The 24,764-nt window shown below is 32.4% G+C and overlaps 1 protein-coding gene across 1 annotated transcript in view; it reads left to right on the forward strand.

The window, feature by feature from the left end:
* Positions 1-24,764, forward strand: part of CLS (cardiolipin synthase) — a 35,831-nt gene that overhangs the window by 435 nt on the left and 10,632 nt on the right. Inside the window, exons 2-5 of the mRNA XM_035361696.2 lie at positions 2,834-2,971; positions 11,283-11,412; positions 14,046-14,131; positions 19,901-19,969. Coding sequence (XP_035217587.1) covers positions 2,834-2,971; positions 11,283-11,412; positions 14,046-14,131; positions 19,901-19,969 — 423 coding nt within the window. The remainder of the gene's footprint in view (positions 1-2,833; positions 2,972-11,282; positions 11,413-14,045; positions 14,132-19,900; positions 19,970-24,764) is intronic.

The following is a 24,764-nucleotide window of genomic DNA, read 5'->3' on the forward strand; positions in this document are numbered from 1 at the left end:
GTATGATTTCATTTATTACTGATTAAAGTAAAAACTGTGCTAACAATTTATGTAATTATTTATTATATAAAGGTAATTAAACTGGTATTATAAATGTGGATAAAAGTATATTATAGGGTACTCCTTCGCGATTTTTGGTGGTACATGGATACCGAATTTGTGCAAGTCTTTGACTTGTTATTTTGGCTTTCGTAGCGGCGATATTTGCGCCAAAAATCGCCACTACATAAAGCCAAAATAACAAGACAGAATTGCACAAACTGGGTATCCATGTATACATCGACCTATTTTAAGTTCAAAAAACATCAGAGAATTGCACAAACTAGGCTTTGTGCGCACCCTTGAGTTTGTCCATGTACACATCCATATATTTTCACTTAATAAGTCAAAGGAGCACCCAAGTCTACAGTAAAGGCAAACAAAAAATACATAATTTCAGTAAACTACATTTTAAACCAAACAATAAATTAACATAAAAAAGGATTTTGTATTAACATTATGCATTTAAGCATTACACAAAGCAAATATCTACTAACCTCTGTGGCACACAAAATTCCTTAACAGCATCCAAAAACTTCCTAAAATTATCTGAACTAAAATCCGTATATCGGTGTTGCCACATAAATTCACAAAAATAAGAGTCAAAAACATCCTACGTTTTCCACACTGTCCTGAAAAGCTACTAAGTAAACCTTCATTTACACTCCAGTCAATTAATGCACTTCCCCCTTTCGTTCCAAATCATACAGAAACTTCAAATTAATCTTACCACATTCAGCCATTCTACCCTTTAAACAATGAAACAAGCAATGCATTTCCTAACCAAACACACCACAAAAGCCCTTAGAAAACACCTACGATTCAAAATTTTCCGGAATAATGCAAACGATTATGTCATAATAGGGTTTCCATAACATTCAACTGCTCAGGTTACCATAAATGAAACAACAACTTCGCGATGATACAAGGGGTACCTAAAGTCGTAACCTAAATGTGTTTCGGCAAATCATTTAAGCATTTAGATTAAAATAACACACCAAATAATCATTAGTGGAAGAGCCAAACAACAAGAATCATCATAATATTTGTAAATTTTGCAGGACTAGTTTTGATGGTTTAACTACAGAACCATCTTCCTCAGCTGCTTAAGTGCAAAATACATTTTGCAACATGCATAAAATAAAAGAATTATAGTGTCAATAAAATATGGGTTAAAATATATTTAAGGCTGCCTTATGGCAATTGTCCAGCAAGGTGCAATTTCAAGATGGCCACTACACAAAACCAAAATAACAACTCAGAATTCTACAAACTCGGTGTCCATGTATACATCGATATATTTTCACGTAAAAAACATCAGAGAATTGCACAAACTTGGCATTGCGCACTCCCTTGACTTTGTCCATGTACACATCGATCTGATCATGCCATATGATGTTAAAACAAAGTTACTCATCACCAAAATTTGTAGCCAATTGAAGCTAATCAATTTTTAATGACTTTCTAAATTTTTATACTTAAAACTACATTCAACACTAAATACTATACGGTACTGACAGTAAATATCATTCTTGGAACTACTCTGATATGCACCCTCAAGTCGCCAAATATTTTTGGCGAGAAACTTCACGCTGCCATATTACTATCTAAATTTTTTGTCTACATTTTGAACTTTTAGCCTAAAATGTCTGCAAAAACTACGTTTTGAACACACAATTTAGCTAAAAATCCGAAACAAAAACAAAAAATTTAGATAGCAAAAACGTAAAGTTTCTAACCAAAAATATTTGACAAGAATCCATGTACACAGCGACATGTTTTAACTTAAAAAAAATCTACGAATTGCACAATGTAGGCAACGAACGAATTTACAAACTACGCAGACCTCGCTGTAATAAATTAACATAACAACAATAAATTTCAAAGAATACCATGTACACAGCATCCTGTTTAAACTTAAAAAAAATTCTACGAATTGCACAATTTAGGCAAGGAAGGAATTTACGATCTACGCACTCCTCGCTTTAATAAAATAACAACAACAAATTTCAAATAATACCATGTACATAGCGTTCTGTTTCAACTTTAAAAAACATATACGAATTGTACAGTCTAGACACTAAACAACAAAATAAAGTAAAATAAATTTCAAACAATTGTAAAAAACAACAATAACGACAGAAATTCATACTAAAAAACCAATGAACATAACATTCTACAAAATAAGAACAAGGATAAAATAAAATGCACTTACCATGAATTAATGCGTTTTCGAATAGCAGAAATATAAATTTCATACCGCCTTTAACATGCCGCCACGCAATCACTATCGTATTTACATGACAGCCAGACACACTATCCAGAAAATTTATACTATGGTTCACAAATAAATAAAATCACAAATCCCTACTTCTATCATGCACTGCCATTAAAAATAATCTCCCAGACCCTCTTTCCACAGTTCTAAATACCCACTACCCCTCAACAGGATAGCCACAATCATATTTCCTTTTGCCGAACTTCAGTTCAACAACTAACCATTTTATCTTTTCCTCCCATCCTCTCAGACACAGAGGCGAACCAACGAGCTTCAGCGAATGATTTTTCAACGTCAACAGGGTTGCCATAGAACACGCAATCGCGCCAAAAACCAGCGCAGAACACATATCGCCACATTTGGTAAAATTAGGGCGTATATTAGAGATGTACCTCATTCTTGCTTATTAAATATGATAAATACTTGTATTGCTTCATAAAATTTCATGAATAAAACCACTGTAAACTATTTATTTTTGCTTTATGCCTACAAGATTAATCTTTATCTTTTTTGTAGAAAGAAAATGTTCTTACAGTCCCCAATGCATTGTGTGCACTTAGGATCATTTCTACTCCTGTACTAGGTTACCTTGTTCTGCTCGAATTCTATACTGCTTCTCTTGGTCTTTTTATTTTTGCAGGATTTACAGATTTAGTAAGTTGAGTTTTATTAATATTTATTTTGAATTTTAATTATTCTTCTTGCTTGAATATTAAAATTCATTAAAATTCTAACTTTGATTGCAAGAATTAAAAAATTAAGTTGTCATTTTTATGTTCTAAATCAAAAAAAAAAAAAAAAAAAAACTTTTGTTGCCTCTAAACATGATAGTCAATCATTGCTTTCATCCTCATAAATAAGATCAATTTCCAAATATTCATTATGATGTTATAAACATTCATTATCTGAGTTAAATCAGTCATGACTGTGTCATGTCGCTCTGTGTGATAGAGTAATAAAATGTAATGTTGTGAGTAATATACAATATCAGACCAAAGTATTATGTCATATACATATGCAATGTATTGAATGAATAAAAGTATACTGGTGTGAACATATCTAAATAAGATCATCTACAAATGTGAATGAAAACATGCATAGATGATAGTGGGGTAAAGTGAATGTGTGTATATGCAGCTTTATTTGGCTGGAGAAAATATGTGTGAAGCTATCTAGTAAACATATTCAATTAATACTTGTATGTAAAACTAAAGTTGAAGGCGAGCAGAAAAATTTTGATTTGTATAATGCAAGTTGGCCCAGTTGAATGAATTAAAAGAGCTTAAAGGATTTTATTATTATAATGACCATAACTTTGGAAAAACTTTGTTGCTTGTTTAATAAATTTATACAATATTTTTGAAATGTGCTTAAATTTCCATGAAATATATCTGTTTTTAATTTTATGATTTTCCTTTTTAATATTATATTGTAAATTAATAACTGATAATTTTTTCTTTTTTAATATTATCACATTATTGCATTCATTATGTTGAACTGTCTGATTTATTCACTTATTATTCACAAATGTGATTCTGCAGACCTCAAAGCCATTTTTATTCCAAATGGGGGAGACTGCAATAACATTTCATTTATATCCTTTTTCATAAAAGGGGCCCACCAGCGGTCGAGCGGTAAAGTCGCTGAACACTGGTAGTTCGGTCCGAGGTTCGAATCCCGCGAACAGGCTGGCTGCATAGGTGTTTTCATGGTTTTCCCCATGTGTAACATGTATACGAGCCAGTTTCCCTTAGAAAGTCCTCCACGAAGGCATCCCTCCCCTTAGGCAGATAGCCCTAGTCCGCTTTGCCATAATTAAATACACCACACCTTTTTCATAAAAACAAAGGTAGCTAACTGAGAAACAGTCAGGACTCCATAGTGCAGATTTTGTGAATGCGTTATGATTTCATGTTTATGCATAATAATTGGTGTCTAAATTATGCTACTTGGCAATAGTTTCACAGTTGGCAGGATAATATATAAATACACATATTCCTTTTAAAGTAAGGTAAATAAATGTTAGGAAAAATTCTTCTGTCGAAATTTAAATATGCCAGCTTGATTTGGTTTGGTTTAATTATGGTAAAGCATACAAGGGCTATCTGCCTAAAGAGAAGGATGCCTTTATGAAGGACTTTTCTAAGGCAAACTGTCTTGCATACATATTACACAAGGGCAAGACCATGAAAACACCCATACAGCCTTTTGCACTTCGCTACATCGATGAAGATTGCACTCTCTAGAAGTGTAACATCTGTTCATGCCAAAAATGTATTGGAATATGTGTAGGAAACTGGTTTGAAGGAAGTCAAGTTGTTATTGTTAAAGTTTGATTTATATGGATCTACATTTGCCTGGAATGGAACCTATGTTGGAGCTTCAGCGATTTTACTGCTTGGCCATTATCGATTCTAAGCACTTGGCAGTATGTTAGAACAAAATTAATCATGCCACAGCCATATTTTGCTGAAGCTTGTGTGAATATAGATGAGTTAAAATAAAGCATTTGCCTGGAATTGAACTCAGGTTAGAACTACAGTCAAAAATCGTTAATCCGGACCTCAAACCTACAAACTTTCTGCGCATGCGTCAACGCGTTCACGCACGCGCATAGGCATTTACGCATGCGTGTAATACTTTTACTCATGCACCATATGCGTGTGTGCATGCACATAATACGTTTTTGCATGCGCATTTAATGTATAACGGACGGTATAAGTTAAGCTAAAATTATCTATTTCAGTTAATGTTGCAGATTGCGTTGTCCCTTAATCTTCGAATTGGATCCGGCTTATTATTTTTTGCAGACTGTCAGAGCAATTTTATAAAAGTAAGCTTGAACTTTTGATTAAATGTCAAATAGAATTTCTGATGCTAGAGCTGTCAAAGGATCTATAAAGCGAAGGTATGTTTCGATGTCCATCAAGCAAAAAGTGGAATTGCTGCAAAAAATGAATAAAGGCATATGCTTTGTTTCTCTAACCATTCCGAAATCTGTTTATCAATTTCTCAATTTCACGCTGCTCTGCGTGTGTGTGTGGGGGGGGGGAATGTCGCGGCGCGCAATTAACTGGAAGTTGATCTGTCAGCACTACCCTTATCTTCAGGCAGATGTTTTTATTTTATTCAGCTTATAATTCCTTTCTAAATGTAGTATTTCATCTCAATGTATTTTGTCTTTGATATGATTTAAATCAAATTCCTCATCATTATAAATATCATGAGTACACATCAAATAGTTTTCTGGTTGCAATTTTCTAATTTCGACTACACGTAATGTATGCTTTATGCATGCACATGTTGAAAGAAATGTTTATTAAAGTAAACAAAGAAATATTAAGCTTTTTTTTTTTTTTTTTTTTTTTTTTTTTGTGTGTGTGTGTGTGTGTGTGTGTAAATTTTGATACTCTTTAGATCGTAATTGCTCTTTATTTCATAAATTACGGTTTCATATTTTTAATTTTATAATTTCTGCATGCCATCTTACCAGATTTAAACTGATGATCTATAATCCGGAATCGCCGAAGTCCCGACGAGTCCGGATTAAAGACTTTTGACTGTACTAGTGTTCAGCAACTTTACCGCTCGCAGACCAAATATGGCAGTTCAAGATAGCCATATGAAAGTTTTTAAATACCATATTTGCTGGCATATAAGATGCACTTTTTTCTTTGAAAATAGGTCTGAAAAATGGGGTGCATCTTATACGTACTACGTTTTTGGTTACATTCATTTCTGGAAATTTCCTGTATTCAGAGTTATACAATTTTTTTTTCTTATTTCCTTGTAAAGTGTGGGAATATTACATTTACATAGAGTTCAGTGAATGTGCATGTGCTACCATCAGTTATCACAGCTGAGTTCTTTCCAATGTTTGTGAACGACTTTTAAGAGTGTAAAATTTCCACTGTTCAGTTTTCTTAAATTTTTTGGCAAGTTATGGCTCAAAAACAACACCTGCATTGCTATAACATAGCATAAAAGGTATGTGTCATTATGTATGCTAAAGAGCATGAAAACAAGGCTGCAAACAGGCATTTCGGGCCACATTCAAACTGAGAAAATAAGAACTTGGTGAAATCAGGAAGAGGATCTAAAAAAAGCAACTCATAGACTGGGCATTTGCTGAAAGTATTATGTATTTGTATTACTTTATATTTAGAATACTGTAAATGCATTATAATGATCAGTAATAAAGTTTTATCCTTCAAAAATGTGTATAAAAAAAGGTTGCATCTTATACACTGGCAAATATGGTATATTTGTTTCTGTGAGTAAAAAAATATAACTCAAGTTATTATGTTTTCCATGAATTTTTTAACTATGCTTAGGCAACCATTTCTCATAATCTCTGAAAATTATTAGTATTTCTGAGAGTATGAATAAATAATGATTTTGTACATAATCATTATTTATTCATACTCTCAGCAATAGATCCCAAACATTTTGGCCCTTTTTTACCTTTTCGCGACAGCGCACCTTTGTTTAAGACGCTCGTGCGGGACGTAAGGAAATTGAAGGCAGTCACTGTACAGGACGGAGATTTTGCATCGCTAAGCCTAATTTTATAAAAAAAATCAGAAAGAAAGTTTCGCTTCTAGCATCGTAATTTTTGGTATCATTTTAGATTATTACTTGAGCTCTTATATATGTTAAAATTAACACTTAATAACGTTGTTTTCTTTATTTTACATGAAAAATGTACTTAAAAATTGCTTATCTTGTAAAATAATTTTTGGAAGCGCTATTCAAATTATTCCAAAGTTTTAATTGATGAAATCCATCAATAAAGTTTAAAATTAATAAAACAGCACAATAAAGACTATTTACTGCAAGAAGTAACAATATTTAAAATGAAGACGAATGTGGTAAATCTCGAAGCACAGAGAAGTATCACTTTCTAACTCTTAGAAAAGGTATCACTTTTTAACTCTTTAGAAAATGAATCGTTATTCTCATTTGCGTTAGTAAATGGTTCACTAACCATGTGAGGGTATTCTTCCTCTGATAAATAGGGCCTTCCCGCCATAATGGATTGGAGGTGAGGCTTTCCTAAATAAAAAGAGAAGAAACGGAAATATATCTGAAGGCAATGCAAAATGTAAAAGAACTCTGCACAGTAACCCTAAAAGACCATACATAGTAGAGGAAAAAAATAGAATAAAAAAAAGAATTGGATATAAATCAGACACGAGAATGTTTTCATTAGCACACAGCGATTTAAAGAGCCCACCTCTGTTTACGCTTTCCCTCCTCCCACCCTCGCAACAGCTGATGAGTAAAATAGCAAAGTCAAGCAGAATATATCAAACTCAAGGTCAGGAACCTAAAACTGAGTTCATTTCAAAAGTAATGGACATAGGATGCCATCTAGTGGCCTTCAGAAAATCGTTCCACCTTAAAATGTGTATACGCATCACCTGTCCTCTGAATGCAATCTCCAGTGATGCATGGATGGGACGCTCGGCTGTAAGAGACGTTCTTAGAGAATGCGTATATGGGACGCCCGTCCTGAAAGGGTTAAAATCATCATCTTTAGCCAAACCTCTTTTGTGTCTTACAAGTTAATGATCTTTAAGAATAATATACTGGGGGTAGGAAAAAGGGTTCTTCAGTGTTAACTGCACCCCAATGATTAATTGCCAAATATTTCAATGTTTATGGCAACTTGTGCTATTCTGAACATATCCGTGTTTGCACGTGGTTCAATTAGATAGTTGTTTATTAGATAGTTATGTATTCATTTAGAATTTATGTCAAAGAAAATTTGTATCTACCTTTTGATTTATAAGGATCTCTGGACCTTTCTTGAAAATAAAATGGAGGCAGTTCACTGTTTCTAGAATTATGGCATACTACTAGGAAATCGAGAACGTGAGCTTTTGCACTTCGCTACATCAATGAAGATTGCATTTTCTAGAAGTGTAACATCTGTTCATGCCAAAAATGTATTGGAATATGTGTAGGAAACTGGTTTGAAGGAAGTCGAATGATATTCATAACACCTTTACATTTTATATATTACTGATGACCGATGTAAAGAATTAACATCGGTCAAGTTCTGCAAAAAGCAAAGCAACTAAGAATGGCTAACAAAACGATCACGAAAACACATCACAAAACAAACTTGACCGATGTTAATTATTTACATCGGTCATATGTGATATATGACCGATGTAAATAATTAACATTGGTCAAGTTCTGCAAAAAGCAAAGCAACTAGGAATGGTTGACAAAACGGTTGTGGATTGGAACAGTTATCTCTTGGATATTTGTGTTCTTGAAATGGTGGCAGCAGAAAAAAAGAAAATTGGCAGTGGCGGATGCACTGTGGAGATAGATGAAAGCATATTCATGGTGATGCAAAAATAATGCTTGAAGAATGTTGCCTTCCAAATGGATTTATAGGGGCATTTGTCGCAAAACCAGTGAAACAGTTCTTGTGGTTGACCCTAATTATAATGCCACTACACAAATAAATGAAATTAAAAAGAACATTAAAATGGGAATGGCCATTTTTTCCAATTGGTGGAAGGTGTATAAAAGAGAAGAACTTGAACAATCTGGGTATATCCATTGTAAAGTAAATCACAAATGTATTTTCATTGATCCAAAAACTAGCACACACACACAAAATATAGAACTCATATAGGGAATTGCTTAATGGTGAAATAAAAAGCACCATGGAACAGCTTGCCATCATCTAGAATCCTGCATAGTGAAAAGACACAGTGCAAATGATATGTTTAATGTTGTTCTAAAGACAATCACTTCACATTTTCCAACGGAAGCTAAGATGTCGCTATGTTCACCAATGGGGTGAATTTAATACAAAAGAACTTTAAAAAGTTATACATAGTTAAGAAATGTAAAGTAAGGAGATATCTAAACAGTTGTGCCATGTCCATGAAATTATTTTTAATGTTTAAAATTTATCATAATATCTCAGTATATTCAACAAGGTGATATTGTCGTAAGTTAAATACATAAAGGCTCTTCTAAAGTTCAGTAAACCAAACTAATTTGTGTTGCAATAGATATTTTACATTATTGCTGAGAGCATCATTAAGGTTGTTACAATAACTTTTCATAGTTGCAGATGAATGTCATGGTTCTGTGTATTGTTTTGATACATGTATAGGCAAAGAATTGTGTTACAAGAATGTGCATTTGAAAAAGACAGCAGCTCTGATTTTGCTTTGTCAGACAAGATTTTGAATTCATCTTGTATGCAACCTAAGCTCTGTTGGGCTTTAGTTTAAATTTTTAGTTAGTCTCTGTGAGATGTCTAATTTGGGAGGATCTCATACTCCATTGAGTTTAGCTGGGTATAGTTTTTCTCATACTGAACATATTCAGTATCCATTCAAATCATTCAAGCATCTTCTCTTGAGATATTGGAAAATAAAGTTTAATTGATTTTTTCAAAGTTCAAAGATACGCTTGAGCATTTTCTTTATTTTATTAGTCCAAAGGGGCTTTGTCCCTGAAGGACTATTGTTTTCATTTTGCAATTTTGCGTTGGTTCACTATAAATGTCTGTTTCACTTTTCAAACTGTTGCCACCAAATGTTAGAATCCTGCATTATATTATGGAAAATCTGCATAAATGTATGTATATTTCTCACATTGTGATAAAACAACAGTACATAGAGCCATCGAATTTCGGATGATGTAATCCTACTGCAAATATGGGCATGTGGAAGACCAAATTTGAAATTCGGAATTTATTTTATTATCGATTTCCTATTTTGTAAAACTTAATGCTCATTTTAAAACAATTTTGCAATGTTGATGTTGAACTGAATTTTATGGTTTAAGGGCAAAGAATGTGATATTTAATAAATAAAGGTAACACACAAAATGTTAAAAAAACACCCCTTTGGACGCAATTTAAAATCTTTCCTTTCAGATTTTCTTTTCTCTTCCCCCCCCCTTTGAATTTAAATTTTACTTCCTTCCAGAAAGGATTCTGTAGATTATCTTTTCCATGCACTCCTATCAATATCTAAGTTTATCCTTAAAAGAAGACAAATTGGAATTTAAAACTTGAAACTGTGGTATGAACTTTTCCCTAACAATGACAAGTTCTGGTCGTTCTGCTAAAAATTTCAATTAATATACTATTTCACACTCCCAGTCTTTATTATTTTAAACCATCATGAGTACAACATTATGGTTACCTGTGCATAGCAGTTTCATCAAATATGCTAACATTTTTCCTACAGACAACAACTGTACTTTAACTCATGGTTACTTTCCATATTCTTCACACGCTCCTGTATAGAGTCTGCTTTTAAGAGAAAATGATTTTGTACAGTTTATTATTTCACTTATTGATTAGAGCTATTTACATTTATTGATTAGCTACATAACTAAATCTTGCGAAGAAATAAAACACACAAAATCTTGTCGAGCAAGTCAGTTGGAAGAGCTATCACATTATCACTATGAAGATTCATTATGAAGTAACTCCAAATCAGCTAAGCATCTGTATTTATAAAGTGTTGCTTTAAAAAGCTTCGAGTGGGTTCTAGGAATTCTTGAAAGATTGAGAATGAGCTAGAATCTACTCCAGTCTGTGGTTCCAAGAAATGGCCAAGCATTGTCTGCTAGAGAAGATACAAAATCCAACTTGGTGAATTTATGCATTCAAAAATAATTTCTAAATTCCGTTTTTTGGAGGAGGTTTCTGATTTTTTTCTTTCATTCAGTTTCTTTTAATATTCCTGGAGCAGCAAAGGAGCCCCTGGAAAGGGCTACGAATTGGGAATCGCTGTTGCTACGTAATCACATCCTCAGAAGATCCATATCATCTTTTAGTTACATTATACTTTTTGTTGTTAAGTTTAGCCTTTTTTAACATAAGTTTACTATAAGATTTCCATGTAACATATATATTGCATACTGAATTCCAGCCAATTATTTTTAAAGTTTTGTTGAAAAAAAATTTATTTTGTAGATTGATGGATACATAGCACGTAATTTTCCAAATCAGCAAACCATGATTGGAAGTTTTTTAGATCCTGCTGCTGATAAGCTCTTGATTGCTACTTTGTTCGTTACCCTAACTGCAAATGGTCTTATTCCAGGTCTGTAAATACATTGTACATTTTTATAGTATAAATGTAAAAATCATTGTACATTAATGTATACTTTTACAAGGTGTTTTGAAAACTACTGTGCATGATATTGTGTCGTGGTTAATTGATTTAATTTGCTAGTTGAATAATTTTGTTTTATATTGAATTTTTTATTGAAATTCAGCTTAAGCTTACTTGGTTTAATTATTCAGTGAACTGAAGTTTAAGTTATCTCTGATTGTACAGTTCAAAAGTGTTTAATAGTTTTAATGTTACTGAAAATTTATGAAATTTATGCTGATTCTTAACCAGCGGCGTAGTTGGAGGGGGGGAAGGGGGCATCTGTCCTAGGGCGCAGAATCCAAGGAGCGCCAAAATGATGTTACGACATTTTAGAATTAAATGTTTTCCATCTTTGGCAAGCAGTAGGAGGCGCGAAATCTTCAGTTGTCCCTGGGCGCTGAAAACACTAGCTACGACTCTGTTCTTAACATTTTCACATATTCTTATATTAGCATCATATTTCATTTTTGCTGAGCTTTTTTAATCTGCATTGGTTTTTTCAAAATATTCCTTGTTTTTTTGTGAGTATGTGGTTAATGGTTTTTAGTTTAAAAAATAATGTATAATTTTACAGTAGATAAATATAATTTTACAACAAAAGTAGGTGGATGGCATATAATTTTTTCAAAGAAGAGGTCTCTTACCTGAAAAATAAGTATGTGAAAATATCCTCAAGAGGAAACTATGTGTTAATGATGAAACCATTTGGAGGTGCGATGATAAAAATTTTGAAAAGAAAGAGGGCCTTCTTATCTAAATTAGTTTATTGGTTTCATATTTTCATTGGTCTTTTCTATTAGATTTATGTATTCCCGGGCAGAGGAGCTGACATCTAACAAATGGTGTGACAAACAGCTTAATATATGCAAAAATTCTGCAGTTAATCGGAACAATTACATGTTAGAAATGTTCCCTACATCTGATGCAATTATTCAATGATCAAGTAGGCAATCCCAAGAAAATAGTTGAAATCCATGACAGTTTTTTCATCTGATGTAAGAATATCAGTGGCAGAATACTCTTACAACAGAGAATTTGTAGAGGAATATGTGTGAAAGATGGAAGTGCTTTGTTATTTAAATCTAAAATATAGATGCTAGTACACTAAAATGGAGAAAATTATTCAACATGTACAATATGGATCAAGATCTATTTATATTGCTGGAAAGGATATAAAATGGAGCATCTTGAAGAAGCTGGTTACAACCATTTAAATGATTATTTAAAATTTTCTTAGCAAACAGCATCTATGTATTATTGTTATTATTATATAGTGTGTTGTTTTATTCTTATTTTTTTAACTTAAATTATTATTGATTCTTATTAAATGAAATTATTATTATTATTCAGTTATAACTGCTAAATGTTATTTAATAATATGTTTCTGTTATTGATCAATTTCTCTGTCCTGAATTAACATTTAAAACATTTCCACATGTTGGTCTAAAATTATGTAAATTTAGAATGAAACGGTACCAAATTTTTTTGTTCTTCCTCTCTCCTTCTAGTCTTTACAAATTTGTTTTTTAAAGAAGGAATAAAATAAGTGATTAAATATTAAAATAAATGTAACATTATCTATTTCATGGAATTCAAGATTGTGATAATTTGGATTTTTCAATTGTTTAATTACCTTGAAACGTGTGTAATTTTACTTAAATACATTTCATTAATAGAGGAAAAAGTGTTTTTTAAGCAGTGTTCTTAATCCCCACATTTCCTTGTGAATTCTGCCATTTTATTAATGATGACTTCAACAGTAAAGCTTCTAAAATATTTTTTTTTTCTTTGTAACCTGTGATATGTTATTAACTGTATATAATTCTGAAAGTATTGGAAAGAGCACATGATATATTTGTAAAAAAATAATGTAAACTTTGTGATATTATTAAAATGAAAAGTTTGTCTTAGTATACATTTACAATTGCTGCAAAATCAAAAATTTTTAATAGGGAGTATAATAAGACAATCATTTACTAAAGAGTAACTTAATTTTAAGTTGATTATTGTATGTTTATGTTAAAATTGTTTGGAATTTATTCCATCTTTTCAAACTACAAGATTTTTTGTTATGTAAATTTTAATGTAGGAAAAAATCTGTGGAGATATAAAACTGACTTTTAGTTTAAGGTTGTAAATCTTTCATTTACATTCTTTTTTAGTGTGTGCATAGATTAGGGTAAATGAATGTGAGAGAGCTCACGAGGGCTATCTGCCTAATGAGGTAGATGTTTTGGGGGAGGATGTTTTCATGGAAACAGGCTCATATCCATGCTACAGATAGAGAGAACTATGAGAACAAACCATGCAGCTCAGCTGTTTGCCAGGATTGAGCTCCCAATATTAAGTGGTCTTAACCACTCAGCCACTGGTGGAGCAATATGTGTATACTGAAATAAATATAAATTTTAAGCTTTTTGAAAAAAGCTTGATTTTGTTTTAGCTATATAACGGCTAAAGCAAAATATAAATAAAGCTATAAATAAATTACCATATGTTAAAATAAAAATGTAATAATATATGTTAGAATAAAAAACATCAGTTATACCTTTTTACTAAATGTTCTAATTTTCTTCTAGTTCCACTGACCTCTTTAATTATATTAAGGGATGCCTGCCTGATGGGTGCTGGCTTTTATATACGCTATGTGTCCTTACCACCTCCTGTGAGTACTGAAAGTCATTTTTATCCAAATGTTGGTGAAGATGTATAGTTTGATCATAGACAATAGGCTGTAAAAAATTATAATATCAGTATCATGTTGAAAAATTATGTATTCTTCAAACTGCATTATTAGAATAGGAGTTGTGATGTTGATTTCCTGTTATTTGGAAATATGTCATTACTTGCATTTCTCAGAAATTATTCTAAATTATTTATTTTTATATCAACCCTCCGAACGTTACGGATTTAGCCCTGAAGTTTCAAAGTTCTTCAAAATGTCATGAACAAGTGGTACTTTCTTGATTATAATTAAAAAATGATTCTCACTTTCTACCTTGATTCCTTTTCTTTCAATATACATCCAATCTGAAATCGAGCACATTTAAAGCTGGCAGAAATTTTCATGTGTCATAGATACGAAAGCCGCTGTTCTATATGGAATTTTCCATCCATAACACTGAGAGAGTTAAAAGAAACTAGAAAAAAAAAATTATTATCTGTCTGAGTTTAAAAAGGTCTTTGATTAATAGTTAGTTTTGAATATTATATTTACATATAGTTATATTTAAGTACCTAGGAGGGCACATGAAAATAAATTACCTTGAAAAACTTGTTTTCTCTCTGATGTTTTTCTTGTATGAAACATTCAGCTGCTCATAACATACTATAATATTTTCTTATGATATTTTTTTAATATCTTGCGAAGAATATTTTCTAGGTAAACCTGTATTAATAAGCTAATAAAATTAATGAAGTTTTTTTTTCCCCCCCCCTAAGAACCTTATCAATAGATTTTGTCTTTTCTTATTTTAAAAGCAGAAATTTCGCTATGTTTATTATAAAAGATTAAGATATTGAAATAAGATTTTGTTAAATAGCAAGTCCTTTGAAGTGATATTAAATCTATCTTGTCTGCTGTGTTTGGTGAAATTGGTTCCAATGTGATTAAGCTGGGGTTTGAATCCCAAACAAGTATTTATTAATGTATAGTGTCTTGCTGCATGAGGATCCCTTAAAAACTTTCAACTAAAACAGCTGAAAGTGTATTTGAGAGTTTGTTTGTAGAAGAAGAGGTGTTGAGACTTTTGAATTCAATCTACTAGGGTATTCTCAATTTAAATTGGAATGGAGCTGAATAAAGTCATGCTGTCACTAATTAGTTGCTTAAAATCCTTGGTGCTTTTTTCTAGCTATAATTGTTTTCATAGTGTTGTTCCAGATGCTGTGTGTCCGAGTACCAACAGGTGTGATAGCAACAAATTTAGCTTGCATTTAATTAAACCCAGTTTCTCCTGTACAGATTATCATAAACATTTGCCATTTTAATTTTTTCAGTAGAAAAGTATTCTAATAATTTTCATCAATTCCTGTAAATTTTCCGTGAGCATAAATATATATTTCATGAATTTTTTTCATAAATATAAAAGTCTTCCGGAATAAACTGCAGCAGCATTTGTTAATTGAATACTTATCATTTGGTTATAAATTAGCACATATTATTCGGCCTATATAGTTGTACTGATTATCTTAAATCTAAATTCTGGCTTTGTCAAGACAGTCAGACAACTTATCACACCAACTTAATTTTCCTTTGAAGTAACAATAAACACAGAAGAAAGTTTAAAATAAACTTTTCTATTAGTTTTTAGCTTAATGCTTTACACAATATGTGTATTAACAGAACGGTCCCAGGCTCTTGTGGCTAGCAAAGGCTAAAGCTGATTTAAGTAAATAAATTCAGAAGCAGGGTTAATATCAAGACAATCAGTGGTCATTGCCCAAAGCTCTCTCTTAGGCTCAAAAACTTTGCTCTTATATATTAATTAATTTGCATCCAGGTGGGAGCTGATGAAAGTGATATTAAAGACAAAAAATTCTGATGTGGCCAGCACATGATCTCCTGCCAGTTCCATATTAAGACATAAAACTGGAATAGCAACATGCTTTAAGTAAAATATTACTTCTGGTTAATAGTTTATAAATAAAATCTAATTCGTGTATAAACATTATACAATACTCATTATTTATTATTCTATTAGCCCATAGAATGGACATTGATAACTATGTGCTCATATCTTATATGAAAAGTGATTTGACACAAAAATAAACACAAAGTTGAGGATTGAGGCTAGTAAATTTAATTACTTCATAATGAAAGCTTATTTTCGTAATGTACTTATTCTCGGTGTATTCAGCATTATCCCAAGAATACATTTAATGCTTATGAAACTCATATGTTGTTTTCAATCACATACCTATTTTAAATACTAAATTTGAGTTGTTTTGGATTGTCTCGCAGTATATTTTTTTAATGAAAGTGTGTTCAGCTCTTGAAGTAAAATTGCTTCTGGTTTATCAATTTTAACCCAGATCCAATATGCTGTTCTCATTGAAATAAAAGTCTCAAATATTAAAATTGATTGAATTGTATTTTAATGAAAAATTATATTAAAATACAAATTTCTATTAAAAATACAAATTCCTATTAAATTCCTATAGGCTTCATGTGAAGTGTCACTTCTGGTTATCCAGTTATACCCAAAACCTAATTACCTCTTCATATGGATGTAAAAAAATTTAAAAAGCTTCATATAAGAATACTTCATATAAGTTTCATATATTATATAAGTTATAATAGTTCATATAAGAATACTTCACATAAGTCATCTTGATGAAAAAAATCATTACTCGCATAGAGATATCATTGTAAAAATAACAAAAATATATTGTGGGGATCCAAATTCATGCTTATTTATTGAAAATACGTTGAATTTTTGGATAGAGAACATTTCCTCCCTTACCTATATATATAGGTTGGTAGGTGGTAAAAATAATAAGATAACAGGTTAGTAGACACAAAATTCTACACAGTGCATATTGCAATGTTTAAAGACTGAATTTCTAAAAAAACCAATATCCATTTTTTAATTTTTTGAAAATTTTTATTTCTGTTTAAATGCATAAATTTCTTGTAACACTGCAAATATTTTATTATAGTCATTATAATTTCTGAATGCTTTTTCCTTCAATCTAATTGCTATAATAATTTTTTTAATGTTTCTCTAGATTTTTAAAAATGCTGTCAAAATTATATCCTTATTTATATTATATATTCAGTCAAATTTCTCTTCAGTGAACTGAATACTAGCTGGTTGCCAAATGTAGTTTGGAGAGGAATAACTAATAAATTATTTTTTGTTTTTAACAGAAGCTTGATGAGAACTGTATCGTATATAAATTCAGTGGAAATCGTATATAAATTCAGTCTAATTGAGCATTTATTAGAGAAACACAATAGACTCTTGATTAACTGTACCAGGATGCCACAAGATAACATACACTGTTAATCTTACAGTAGTTATAAAATAACAAGATGCATTTATTGTTACCAGAAATTAATGTATATTATTATTACCAGAAAATGTTTTTTAAGCAATTTCATTTTGAGAGTAAGACCATTTGGTTAAATATATTAAATCAGCATTCAAAACAGGGGGGGGGGAATTGTTTGTATTATTCTCAATGGGAGGCAGAAGATCAATAGCTCTACATCTTATTTTTTAGATTTATCTAGTTGGTTTTATTACATTATTTAAAAATATTTATTAGGCTACGTAACAACTTTATTTATTATATATTCCAGATTATGTACAATTAAATTACATAATGCATTGGATAGCAGCAATTTATAAGTGCTCTGATATCATTTCATATTATTGCTGATATCTTATGTGTTTTCTTTTCCTTTTTGCATTTTCTCATACAAATTTTGTTTTATTCTTATGAGTTGTGGTAGTAATTTTTCCATTCTCCTGCAATACAGAAATTTATCTCTTTTATTTTTTAGACAAGGTCTGTTTAATTCACTTCTTGTTAATTGAGAGTGCACTGTATAATGAATTCTTTTAGACATCAGATTCCTAGCTTCTGTGTTGAATATGATACTGAATTGATTTTTAGGTCAAAATTTCTTTGTGAATTACACCTCTCTGATAAAAAATTTATTAATGCAGACTTTGCTGGAATTTTCTAAAGGGAATTTTTTTTGTCCCATTCTCAATTTTTTATTATCAATGCACATGGTTATCAATTTACTCCAAATAGAACATTAGTTTTCGTTCTAAGAATAATTTATTTTAAAAATTTGGTATTGCAGGCTAAATCATTTTTGATTTTCATTTTTCAACTTTTGAATCTGTTACAGTAGATATTGGTTGTTGCAAATGAAATTTGTATAAATTGGAATAAAGTGTATATTTCTTTCTGTAAAGTTTTTGTATTGTATGGCATTCTATATTCAGTTCTAATAGCAATTGATATGCTCCCTATGTGGCAAAAGTTTATAAACAAGTGCTTAGGGAAATTCTGTTCGTAATGTTAAAAAATTATTACCTAGTCATCTTGAAAGCAGTATCCATTGGAACACATACACTTGCTTCTGCCCTTCTTCGAAGTATTCTCACAATATCTTGTTACTTATCACAGACAGACCATCACTTTGTTTTGGATAATGGGAATTTATCCCATACAACTACTTGGATTGTAAAGAAATGATTGACACAATAGCTCTCATAGCAGCGACAGGAAAAACAAGTGAAATAGACACAAGGGGGCATGAGTTACTCAGAATGCATAGTTGGCTCTGACTGCAAGTTGAATCAGAATGCATAGTTGGCCATAACATTCAACAAGATGCAAACAAGCAGTATAAGTCAGCACCCGTCTCTTTCGACAGCGTGGACAGCAATGATGGAAGGTGACTATCACAGTCAGCATTGGACAGCTTGGTTCCTATGGAAGGAAGGGATACAGGGTAATAAGATCCATTGTCACATCGTTTCGGTGTGCAGAAACAAAGCACCCTCAAGGCATACCGTAGCCCACTGGTTGGCCAAGTTCAGCAGTAGAGTGGAGACTGCATCCAAAGGTGTCAGCACGGGACAACCAGCAACATTGCATACAGCAGCAAATGTGGCAGCCATGCCGATTTGTTCATGGCAAACAAGCCCATAACTTTCAACAAGATGCAGGAAGAGACAGGGCTTGTGCAAAGAACATTGCAGGTGATTGTGCATGGTGATTTGGAGATGACAAATGTGTATGCAAAGTGGGTGGACCTCGGACCTCGAATCAAGATTTCGGGCTAGGTCTTGCTTGACAAGATGAAGAACGCAGTCAGGGGCCAACATGTTGCCGAATTGCATGCAGTTGTCCATAGGTGGTGCGCCAACACCCCCACAGACTAAAGCCATATTACCAAAGCCCTTCGGGACCTCCCACCAGATGGCAGAAGTGTATTGACATGGGTGGGGATTATTCATAACCAATGTGCTCCCAGTTTTTTGTTAATAAATTGTATTCTGCTCTGTGGCAGCATTTGTGTCATTCATTTCTGTATGACCTTAATATGTATTAAAGGAGAACTGTTAGGTAAGGAGAGAGAAGAAATGTCTAAAATAAAGTAGTTGTAGCATAAAAGAGATCTGTTTCTGATCAAAGAACTGCATTTTGTACAAAGGTTTAAAATGTGATATTGCACTGAATGATTCAAAGATGCTTTAATTCATTTTACACTGCAACACAAAATAAGCTGTTCAGGATTATACCTTTTAATAAATTTTTTTCGTAAAGTATGCTATCATACTTTAGCAGCTACATTTAATATTTCATGTTTCATGTGCATAGCATGATTTTTCTGTGAATGTTTTGAATAGAGGTGTATGTACACCTTGATTGTTTTTATCAATTTCGTGTTTTCTTTCCTTTGCAGAAAACTCTGAGTCGATATTTTGACATGTCATTTGTTACTGCCCGATTATCACCTACAGCTATAAGTAAGGTAAATATATCATTTTTTTTTTAATTCAAATACAAAATATTATGATTGTGATTATAGTTTAAGAAAGGTCATTTCAGAGATTTTCTTTCAGAGCATTGTGATCTATATGTTTTTTAAAAAACTTTGCCAATACTGGTAAAATTCTGTGAATTTATAGCTTCTTGAAAGTACCTTAAAATCATTAGCCATCTTGAAAGATACTTGAATTTTTGTAGTAATTAGATCTAAAATTTCATCTTTTCATGAAGACTATTTACTCATTTTCCCATTATCTGCTCGCATTGTATAGGTAGGAGAATAATTCTATAATATATACAAGGGAGAAAAGACAATATATGCATTATTTTGTTTTATACATGGTGCTGATCATCTTTGTTATGGGTTAAATTATCTCATAAAAATTTTCTAATGTCAAATTTTTTTAACTCTTTTTTTTTTTTTTTTTTTTTTTTTTTTTTTCCCCCATAATTATTTGACTAGTGCAGAAAAATTCCAGGAGAGATTAAAATCAATTTTGCCATATGAATAGTATTTTCTAATTTTCACCTAAGTTTTAATTGTTTGGATCCCATTTTCTCTGAGGCATTTCTAAATTATAAAAGTAAGAGATGAAAATAAAAATTAAAACCATTATGGTTATGCTGAAAAATTACAGCAGTCATGTCAGTGTAAAATAGGCACACTTAAACAAGTGAAGAAAATTCAAGATGTGAAAATTTTTTATGCTTTCTGGACTACCTGACACTGAAAATGCAGTACCAAGGAGGAGTGATAAAACTCGGCAAACAGAGAGAGACAACAACTAACAATAAGTGTTCTTTATTTCAAAATGATGTGCATAATACAGAGAGAAAACAGCATCGGCTCAGTAGGTTATGTTATGTTATGAAGAAGTGAGGGGGCCACCTAATATTTACTCTAAGTAAGCAGGTATTAGCCCCACACACTAACTAGAAAACTAACAACATTCTGGCATCATTCCTCGAGTCGTGATGGAAATTGTGACACCAGTGAGCACTACAAGTACTGTCACTGGCGGCGGCATCAACGGTACTTCTAACCTTTCAGCGTTAAATTAGTTAGCTCAAGTAAGGGATTAAATTACATGATATACATTGCGATATAGATAGTTGTGCAGGTGCATATTTCAAGATGTTATCTATTGTAGTGGGTACAGGCAGCATATTTCAGGACATTATATATTGCATTACAAACAGGCATGTTGTTTTATAGGATCACGCTGGATGACAATACACAAAGCAACTCATCTAGATACAAATTCGGTGAGACTGTGGATGGCGTCCTGAGGAATGGCTCTCCATTCCCCGTCTTCTGAACATGGCAATGGCAGGGTCTGCAAATTGCAACCAATCACATCCCAAATGTGTTTGATTGGTGAGAGATCAGGAGAGAACAGTGGCCAGGGAAGCATCTGTACCACCTTGCAAAGCACATTGGCTGATGCAAGCAGTGTGTGGTTGGGCTTATTCTGATGATAAAGGGCATTGGGCCCTTTCTGATGGGGAGTGTCATTGGCTGTAGCATTTCATCCGTGTATTGTTGTGCCATCGTACTGCCCTGAATGCAAACTGGAATCAAACGTAATTGTACCCACACCATAGGCTGTGTTGTCGCATGGTGGGGCATTCCACAATTGCTGCCAGATTGCACCTCTCTCCACACTTGTATGTGGCAACTACCATTGCAGAAACAGAAACATGACTCATTGAAGACATTGGCATCTATGATATGGGGGTCAGTTGACAGTCTTCTTAACGGACACCACAAGTGCAGGCTACTAGTCACAAATTGATGGCAAATAGTTCTGGTCAATATGAGAACAACCAAAGGGTGTCTTGAACATGCTGCAGAATGGAGGTAGAAGTGACTAGCGGGTGCGCCACTGCTTGCTGGAACATGCGTCTATCCACGGGAACTGATGTTACTGTGGCTGCACCGGCACCACTCAAACTGCCACATTTCCTTATGCCAACCATCATCGCCACAGCTGCTGCTCTGTAGATGCATCTAGGTGTGCGTCAGCTGAGATTGGCCATATGAACCAACCTGCCCTTCTCAGTCTGATCACCATGCCCCTTGTAAAATTGTCTGTCTGCTGGAACAGCCTCCATTGATGACAGCCTGACATTCTCTGCTATTACACGCATACTCTAAGACAAGAACAAATTTTCTCTGATGATTTCTTTAGCAGAAATAACGGCACGAAAATTGAACATTCTGCAGGTTCCTTCCCTTATATCTTCTTCAACATGCTCTGGAGAGCTGCACATTTCACATCATTTGAATAACTCAGTGATGTGCGTTTACCCTAAAGTTTGCTTAATTTTCAGGCCACTTCTTCTTGGTATTGCATTTTCAGTTTCGGTTAGTGTAAATATATATATGTAGACAATATTTTTCATGAATACGAGCAGAAAAATCTGCAGGTATGACCTCTGAATTTAAGTGTTCCAAATTCTTAGTTAATCTTACATGTCATGATTAACTAAATATTCTATTGAAAATGAGGCTTATCAGTAACCAAATGGATAAGACTATTGAATTTTGAAAGTTTGATCCAAATTTAAATACCAGCAAATGAGCCAGTCACATAGATATTTTGTAGTTTTCTGTGTTTATAATATGAATATAGACCTTTGTCCTTTGAAAGTTCTTTGTGCAGATATTCCTACCCTTGGGCAGAGAGTTTTCACACGTTTTGCTGTTTTTAAACAGGTACACTGCTCAACAAAAAAAAAAAAAAAAAAAAAAAAAAAAGGACAGTTCTATATTTCCCATTCTACTGGGCCGATTCATGAAATTCAAATTGCGTTCTTCATGTCTCGAAAGCACGACTTAGGATATATATTAGATTTATATATAGCACTATTCTAACATAGGTATTTTGACACAAAATCGGACTTTTTCTGAAATAACATACCAATTTTTTTACATATTTCGATTCTACGACTCACGCCTAAATATTCAATTTTGTAAACTTTGGTGTGAAATTTACAGAGAAATTCAACAATTTATGTTGGCACTTTTTATTCAGTTTGCACCAAAATTAGTTCACTTGGCGAACTTCTTAATATGTGGCAGCCTATTTTCATTTCCATTTTTCCATAGTGTGTGAGAGGAAAAAAAAGAATCATTCCTTCTTTCAAATAATGTTCTTTATATTATATTTTTAATTGTAATTATTATTAATTTTAAGAAATTTTTTCCTTTTCCAAATTTCATTTTAATTGTTTACGTTGCATAGTTTCTTTCAAATAACTGTTTTAAAAATTTCTATTTACTCATTCGAACTGCATAGTTTAAATCAAAGGTGCACCATTTATTTTTTATTATTATTTTTTTTTTTTTTTTTTTTTTCAAATAGTTTTCTTTATACTATATTTTTAGTCATAGTTACTATTTTAGGTAATTTTTAAATTTTTAGACTTTTATTTTAATTGTTAGTGTTGCATTGTCTCTTCAGATAATTATTTTAAAATATTCTATTTATTCATTCGAACTGAGCATTTTAAATATATTTATTAATATAAATTTTACAGAATTTTATTTTATTTATTTGAATTGCGTTTCTTTCAAAAGAATACTTTGTAACCCAGACTACGATGCATTTGAAAACTGCATATATTAGAAGAGAAAATACAGTAAAGCACCATTAACACGCCTTTCAATGTTCCATTCAGAAAAGATATATAAATAAGAGAGATGTATAACCGACATTTAAACTTAGGATGACTTGCATACACTGCTTTAAACAGTTTTCCTTCAGGCATTCTGCAAGTATATTAAAAAGCATCCAACTTTTCAAAACATCTTGGTATTTCTGGCAATCATTTTAAATAAATTTCATAAAGGCCCACAAACGGGCGAGCGTTAAAGTTGCTGAACACTGGTAGTTCCCTCTGGAGTTTGAATCCCAGTAAACAGGCTGGTTGCATGGTCGTTTTCGTGGGTTTTCTCATGTGTAACATGTATGCCAGCTGGTTTCCCTTAGAAAGTTCTTCACAAAGGCATCCTTCCTTTTAGGCAGATAGGCCTGCTTTGCCATAACTTAATAATCCAATTCAATCCATTTCATCAGTATTTAAGTCAGAGACTTTATCAATCTTTAAAGGTTAGCATTTTGAAGGTATGAGATGAAAGGAAAGGCAGGTTTCATCAAGAGGTTTTGGTTTATTTAATTATGGCAAAGCACATTAGGGCTATCTGCTTAAGGGAAAGGATGCCTTCGTGGAGGACTTTCTAAGGGAAACTGGTTTCGTATACACGTTACACATGAGAAAAACCACCAAAACGCTCATGCAGCCAGCTTGTTCGCTGGATTCGAACCTCAGACCGAACTACTAGTCTAAAACCAAACCATATAGTCTAAAACCATTCGCTTTTCACTTTAATCTGCAATGATATTGTTTGTGTCTTTTCTGTTAGCACAAGCTTAATTGATGGTATTTGCTGGTGTACACGTCCAAGTGTTTTCTCTTTGAACACCTAAATTCTTTAAAGTATCCTGAAAGTATATTAAAAAACGTCCAACTTTTTTAAACATCTTGGTATGTCTGACAGCCAAATTTCCCTTCAAATTCTTGCTTACTTTTCTCCCTAATTTTCTTCTTTCCTTCTACAGTTATTTTCAGTGCTCACACAAGAAAATTAAGATTTTTCAATTGCTGGACTTTCATAAATTTTACATTCTTATCAATTTTTTTAAAATATCATTTGCATCAACTGCGTTTCAGTTGAAGACAGCTTTTTATTTTCTAGACATTTTAACCATAAA

The sequence above is a fragment of the Stegodyphus dumicola genome, chromosome 1 (genome assembly GCF_044657685.1).
Source record: "Stegodyphus dumicola isolate Sdum_Otavi_A_Nest chromosome 1, ASM4465768v1".
NCBI classification, from domain to species: Eukaryota; Metazoa; Arthropoda; class Arachnida; order Araneae; family Eresidae; genus Stegodyphus; species Stegodyphus dumicola.